Source organism: Lutra lutra, chromosome 1, assembly GCF_902655055.1.
Source record: "Lutra lutra chromosome 1, mLutLut1.2, whole genome shotgun sequence".
NCBI classification, from domain to species: domain Eukaryota; kingdom Metazoa; phylum Chordata; class Mammalia; order Carnivora; family Mustelidae; genus Lutra; species Lutra lutra.
The window spans coordinates 209,503,109-209,510,203 of NC_062278.1; the positions used below are offsets into that span (position 1 = coordinate 209,503,109).

The 7,095-nt window shown below is 55.0% G+C and overlaps 1 protein-coding gene across 1 annotated transcript; it reads right to left on the reverse strand.

Moving 5' to 3' along the window:
• Window positions 1–2,801: 2,801 nt before the first annotated feature.
• Window positions 2,802–5,508, reverse strand: GDF15 (growth differentiation factor 15). Its single transcript, XM_047714325.1, has 2 exons — window positions 5,197–5,508; window positions 2,802–3,712 (listed from the first exon to the last, which is right to left on the reverse strand). The coding sequence occupies exons 1-2, from the start codon at window positions 5,438–5,440 to the stop codon at window positions 3,063–3,065; spliced, it is 894 nt and encodes a 297-aa protein (XP_047570281.1). The 5' UTR covers window positions 5,441–5,508; the 3' UTR covers window positions 2,802–3,062.
• Between the last annotated feature and the right edge of the window lie 1,587 nt (window positions 5,509–7,095).

The window sequence follows — 7,095 nt, forward strand, 5'->3', positions numbered from 1 at the left end:
AAGCCTGGGCTGGAGAGAGGGATGGGGCCAAGGGCTCCAGAGGGAGACAAACGAAAGAGTTTGGAAAAGGCTGTGCATAAGAAGGAAACATGGAGTAGGTTTTGAAGGATGTGTGTTTGAGAAGTGGAGAGGACACGAATACTGGGCAGGGGGACCAGCTGGGTAAGTTGCAACTAGAGATACAAAAAGGCACATGGGTATAACAATGTTCGGCAAAGGCAACAGCCGATATTTGGGGAGATGCTTACAGGGCCTCTGTTAGCTTTGGGGGACCCTGGGATTGAGCTTAATTTTGAGGCTTTCTTGGGTTCCCCAGCACTTGGAAATGATCTGAGGTGGGAGAGGGAACCTGTAAGGGTCTTTAGCTTCCTTGAACCCCTGCATCCCCACCCTAGACACTGTTCTAATGCCCGCCACTGTCCCTGATCATTTGCCTTCTTCACCTCCAGGGTAAATCAGATCCCAGCCCTCCCCAGCTCCCAACCCTTCACATCTACCCTTGGCTCTTCAAACACACCCACACCCCTCACCACCACTGGTGGATTCTGGCTCCCACCCACCCCACTGGCCTCATCTTCAACAGTTTTGTCTCTGAACACTGAGCTCATTTTCACCCCAGGGCCTTTGCACCTGCTGTTCTGACTTCCACAAAGGCCCATTCCCCACCTGTCCCCCGAGTCCTATTCTTCCTCCAGGTCTCAGTTCAGATGTCACCCCCCCCCCCCCATCTACATCACCTCTTCTCCACACATTAATGCATTCCCTGGGTTGACTCCTCAGCGCAATTCCTACCGCAATCCACCACCTTCTTAGTATTTCTCTTTGTACTCACTTGTCTTCCTCACTCAACTGGCTCAGATGGAATGCTTTTGCCTGTCTTATTCCTCCTGTGTCCTGAGTGCCCAGTCAAGGTCTGGCACAAAGCTGTCATTCGCTGAATACATTCAGGGGTACTTAAAATCATTCAGGTCTGCCTCTGGGTGGCAGCATTCACAGGCTACACACCTCTCATGGCTGCAAGCAGGTCTCCCAGGCCCCATAACCTTTCCCTTCCGAGATTCTCAGGGTGGACAGGCAGGTGGGTGTGGGGAGGGGGAGGACCTGGCACATCTCGGGGATTCCAAGATCCTAAGTAGGAAGACTAGATAAAATGGGAGATGCCATGTGCATGAAAATGTTCTTCACAATGTATCTATTTCCTCTTTTCTTTTCTTTTCTTTTTTTAAAGATTTTTATTTATTTATTTGACAGACAGAGATCACAAGTAGGCAGAGAGAGAGAGGAGGGAAGCAGGCTCCCCACTGAGCAGAGAGTCTGACGCGGGGCTCGATCCCAGTACCCTGAGATCTTGACCCGAGCCGAAGGCAGAGGCCCCAACCCACTGAGCCACCCAGGCGCCCCCCCTTTTTTTTTTTCTTTTTTAACTGACCGCTTGGAGTTTCTTTTCCATTTGGTGCAGGGCACCCAATTATGAGGTGTCAGGAGAGCATGCATGTGGCTTGGATAGTGAAGAGTGGGGTTCTCTCAACTTCCTTTTTGGTATTTTGCTGTTTTGATATTTAAAAAAAACAAACCAACTGCTTCTGCTTGCTTCAGCCAGCCTTGTCTGGGGGGGGGGGGGGGGAGGGGAAGGGCTCTGATGAGCCCAGCGCCTCCTGAGGCCTGGTGGCTCAGGGTGGCCACAGGACTGGGGTGGGGAGTTGGCTTTGCCAGGCTGGCCATGGAGCTGCTTCCTCATGGCTTCCAGAACCAAGTCATAGGTGATTCTGTTTCTGGAGGCCTGGAGAGATCTTGAGGGTTCTTGGGACTCTAACACTGAAGCCATGTATGGGAGAGTGGACTTGCTGAAAAAGAAGCTCGCCCACCAGTGATCCGGGTCAGCTCTGGGGAGACCAGGGTGCTGAGGGATGGCTTCCCCAGGGTACTCTGCACTTCTGCGTGAGCTGTTGCTGAAAATGGATCACAGATAGCCCTGGAAATGGCCACGGGTGGTGACCAGCGAGCAGCTAGAGGGGATGGCTGCCATGCTGTCACTTGTGGACTGGTGCAAACCAAGCACAGGCAGAGCCCCATAACTCCCAGCTGTCCTAGCTGCACAGGTGGTGCCCCCCACACCACCCTTGCTCTTTTTAAATGAAAGAATAGAGGTACCATTAATATGGAGGGAGGTGCCCCAAATAGAAGTGATGGGACTCTTCTGGGTTGGAGGCAACATCACACACGATACACTTGGCTGCAGATGGACATGACTCTGGGTTGCCTGTGTTTGGAAAGGTGACTCCAATGCAGACAGAGACAGAATGACAGTGAGAGGCAGGGCCATATAACTACAGAAGCCGGAATACTGAGAGATGAGACATGGAGGGAGACTGACACCCAGAAGGGTCTCAGAAACAGGAACAGAGGAACAAGGAGACAGAGAAGCAGAGACCGAGAGAAGGGTGTCCTTGAGATGAGCATCCCTGTCATGAGCACCATGTAACTGACATCCCAGAATGCTCCAGCCGTGCATTTCCTGAACGGTTCCACTCACCCCGAGACCAGGTGCCCTGTAAGAAGTGAGGCCAGGAAGAGCCCCTAGGTGGCTCAATGGATTAAGCTCTGCCTTCAGCTTGGGTCATAGTCTCAGCGTTCCGGGATTGAGCCCCCAATAGGGCTCTCCACTCAGCGGGGAGCCTGCTTCCCCCCCCCCCCCCGCTACTTGTGCTCTCTGTCAAATAAATAAAATCTAAAAAAAAAAAAAAGATCTGAGGCCAAGGAGAGGAAGATTCTTCCCAAGGTCACCAGCTCCATCCTGGACACCACGGGGCTCAGGTTAAACACCTTCACTTTTATTACCACAGTTTTAAATAAGTGCGCACCTTCCCAGCCCTCCAGTCCCCACGGAGAGCATCCCAATAAATTAATAATAAATACAAACATAAATACAGAGGTGTGGGAAGGGGAGTAGACAGCAGAGGGGGGAAATCGGGTATCTCAGGTCCCACAAGCCCATTCGACAGGCAAGGATCTCTGAGGTCGCTTCCATTGTTCACGAGCCGTAAGTGAAAGACCAGCACCGTTCATACGCAGTGGCAGTCCTTGGCTATGAGATCGTCGAAGGGCGTAAGCGACACGCGACCGTCGCTGTCTTGGTGCATGAGCACCACCGGCTCATAGCTGGCGGGCACGCAGCATGGCGCAGGCGCGGCATCGGGATTCAGGCCGTGCAGGCGCGCCTGCATCTGCGCGTGAGTGTTAGCCGACCGGAACTGGCTTGGGCACGCGCCAATACACATGCGCACGTCTAGCTCGCGAGGCGCCACCACCCAGCTGGCCCAACCCAAGTCCTCGAGCGACGCACGCAGGCTTTGCAGGCGGCAACAGCGTCCCTCGCCGAGGGGGCAACTGTCCCCGGCGTGCGCATGCGCCTCTCGGCGCCCCCTGGCCGCGCTTGGCCGCCAATGCAGCTCAAGCTGGGGACGTGCGGAAGGTAACGTTGCTCTCAACCCATCCAAGTCCAATGGAGGCAGCAGTCGCAGGCGTAGTGCCGAGGCCCGGGAACCTCCAAGGCTGAGCTGACGTTGCAGCGGCCGAGTCACGTCCCACGAGATGGGCTCCGTCGAGGACAGCCTGAGCAGCGCCCGATGCAGGTGGGAGGCTGCGGGGAGCCGCTCAGTCAGGTCGGCCCGGGCGATGTGCAGGTGCAGGTGGCCGCCCGGCCCCAGTCTCACTGAGGAAGAGAGGAAAGCCAGTCAACCACGGTCCTACTGTGCGCCAGGCGCGGAGTGCCCATTTCCTCCCACGCGCCAGGTTGCATCCCACCTCAGGGCCTTTGCACAAGCTGCTTCCTCTTCCAAGCACACTATTCCCCTGACTCAGCATGGCAGGCTACATATCCCTCCAGTCTGCCTAAAATAGGCACTGCCTTATTTTCTTTTATTTCATTGTGTATCATTTCATCTCCCCTCCTGAATCCCCTCGGGGATTTCTGTTTGCCTGGTCACCATCATGTCTGGCATACAGTAGGTATTTAGTAAATACTTGATGAAATTAGGGCACCTAGGTGGCTCAGTCGGCTAAGCCTCTGCCTTCAGCTCCCATCGTGATCCCAGGGTCCTCAGATGGAGCCCCATGTCGGGCTCCCTGCTCAGCTGGGAGACTGCTTCTCCATCTCCCTCTGCCCCTCCCTACCCCTGCTTGTGCTCTCTCTCTCTCTCTCTCTCAAATAAATAAAACTTAAAAAAAACCTTTCAGGATTAATGTCTACATGATATTTAGAGGGACTAAAATCCAAACACTGGTTTTGCCTCTTGTGGCAGTCAAAAACATTTCACTGAAGGCCTACTAAGTGCTGGGGCTAGCTACTTTGTTTTCAACGCTGTGCGTCTTGGTTTCCACATCTGAAAATTAAGGATATCTGGATCCCCAGGATTCTCAGGGCCCTAGGCTGATGCAGGTGTTGGAGATACTGCGGGGACTAGGGTTTGAGGGCCCTGGACTCACTAGGCTCAGAAAGGACAAGAAGATTACCCAGAGTCTCATAGCTCTCGTAGGATTAGGGCGCGATAGTAACGCTCCCTAACACTCCTCCCCTAACCCCTCCCACTTTCTAGCATAACCCAGATATCCTTCTGCCCTCTCTTCCCCCTAGATCCTCTGTGGATGGCGAGAGAATATCTCCTTCCTCCCTAAGGCACATGCCATGTGCGACTTTAGCGGTGCTATGTCAAGGGATTGCGTCAGATCTGGAACAAGTAGGGGCACATTCCACCTACCGCTGAGCTGCGCTGCTCTCCTCTGCTCCCCCCACCCCTCTTGTCCACTCTGCTGGTTCCCCTGCACCCTCTCTCCTGGATTGTGTGCCCTCCCCCGACCCTCACATCCAAGGATAAGTACCCCCCCACACACACACCCTGCCGTCGGACTTTGTCTCAGGGCATTCCAGGCTCTGTGAGATTTCAGAAGCATCCCTGGCTTCTCTGAGCCTCAGTTTCCCCATCTGCAATCTGTAACATCTCACTTTGGCCAAGCCTCACCCGTCTAGGCATAAACCAGGCCACGAGCATCCCGTCAGCTCCAACGAGAGCTGTTCTTGTCCGTTTCACAGATGGGGAAACTGAGGCTCGGTGGCAGGCCTGGGCCCCTATGACTCAGAACCACTGGTTAGATGATGGTAGCTGCCTAGGGGACAGAGGTCTCTTAGATTTCACTCACGCTTTGGAGTGAGTATCCGGACTGGAGCTGCAAGGACGAGGTCAGAGTTTGAATCGCCCCAGCTTTGGTTCAACCGCAGCCTGGTCTGCAGGTGTTCGTAGTGTTTCCGAAACTCCTGGGCTCTGGAGATGTCCGTGCTGGAGTGTGCATCTGAGGGTCCTGGAAAGGCTGGGAGGCGCTCCTGGGCCAGAGACAGGGCACCTCCCGAAGGCAGCCACGAAAACATCAGCAGCACTGACAGCATGGGTGAGGAGTGCGGTGCCCTTGTCCAGCTGTGCCGAGCTAGCTGAGCTCTGAACTGAGACACCGGACGCTGCTGGACTGGCCTTTATAACCCCCGGACTTTGTCCGCCCCCGCCTGCCTCGTCCCTTCCGCCCTGGGTGCAGAGTAAACACTCCGGGGACCATAGTTGGCTGAGTCTTGGGCTGCTTTTCAGAGGGAGGCCCTTCTGGGGGGGGGGTTCTCCTGGAGAAGCAGGGGTACCCTCCCCCTAGAAGCCTCTCTGAACCTCAGTATCCTCTTCTATGAGATAGGGACTTCCAGCTTGGTGGGCTGGTGGAAAGAATGCTTTTGTCAAAAAAAAAGACTTATTAGCTACCAACTATATGCTAAATTCCACAGCAGCACCCTAAGTGGTGGCCTTCTTCCTCACGGGATTCTTGTTCTCCCTTCTTGGTTAGGACCAAAGGCTGAAGATGTTGAAAAGCAAAGGAAGCAGAGGAGAAAAGGACAGGAAGAGCCAGAAAATACAACCTAAGTCAAGCCAGTCCTCTCCATCCTGTCTCCGTTTCTTCATCTGGAAATGAGAACTGAGACTTTCAAGTTCAAACGAGATAGAAGGGACAGGGTAGGTACATAGGAAGTATGTAGTTAACTGGGTGTGTTTGCAGTCACTCATCCTTAGCTGTCCGGGAACTCCTATTTGCTCCTCAAAACCCTACTCAAAAAGCCCCTTCTCTGACACTACCTTCCCAGGCTCAGCTGGGTGCTCCCAACCCCTATCCTTTCCCCCAGCCCAGCCTTGACCTCACAGCCCTGGGCATGTCTGTGCTTGGCTCTGTCTGCCCCAGACTGGAGGGAGGCCCTTAGCCAGAGCTGAAGCTACTCTGGGACCCAGTCTCTTGGCTCTGGGCCCAGAGCAGAGCTGGCAGGGTGTGCTGGGGTTTAGGTCAGGGAGGACTGGTGTGTCAGATCCAGACCCCAGATGGTGGACGGCCAAGGGGTGCCCCAGAAAGACCCAGGTCTTCCCCTCAGAGCCCTCTCCAAGGTTCAGGCCCCCTGGCCCCACCCCCCTGTGCCTGCATCTAGCTTCCTGGCCAGAGAGAAGACAGAAAGCTGTGTGAGACAGATGGAGGGGGTGTGTGAAGTGTGATGGACTGTGTGTAGGCGAGAGGCACTAGGATGTGCTGGGGGGCCACACAGCAAGTCCCCCCTGGACGAAGAGGGCCAGGTCTCCCCCAACCCCAGAATGCACCCACTGGGGAGACTCAGTCCCCCCCTGAGTCTCAGTCTCAGCCTCTGTGAAGTGGCATCATCACCCAGCTATGGATTCCAATGTCCCCCCACTCCTGGCTCCGTGATGCTCCGGGCCTTTAGGTACTGTGTAAACACACTGGTTCCCACCCCTGTCACTTCGATCATGACAGGGGCTGTTGGGAAGGACAGCCTCTTACCTCACCAGCTTGGCACACACAGTGAGTGCTTAGTAACGGGGGTTGGACCGACCAGACAAGGCCCGGGGCCACTTCACAGCCACACTGCCATGCCCTCTGCAGAGGCCAGACCCCGAAGGCGAGCCAGAGTGCTGAGTAATCCGAATTGGTAGGGACAGGTCAGCAAGGGGCACCAGTGGCTAGATCTGACCTAACCTGGGGGTTAGGTGGGCCAAAGGGGGCGCT

Excerpts from the sequence above, each read along its gene's own strand:
- GDF15 (XM_047714325.1), bottom strand. The coding sequence starts at position 5,440 with ATGCTGTCAGTGCTGCTGATGTTTTCGTGGCTGCCTTCGGGAGGTGCC. Across the intron at positions 3,713-5,196 it reads CCGGATACTCACTCCAAAGC|TGAGACTGGGGCCGGGCGGC; the intron begins GTGAGTGAAATC and ends TCTCTTCCTCAG.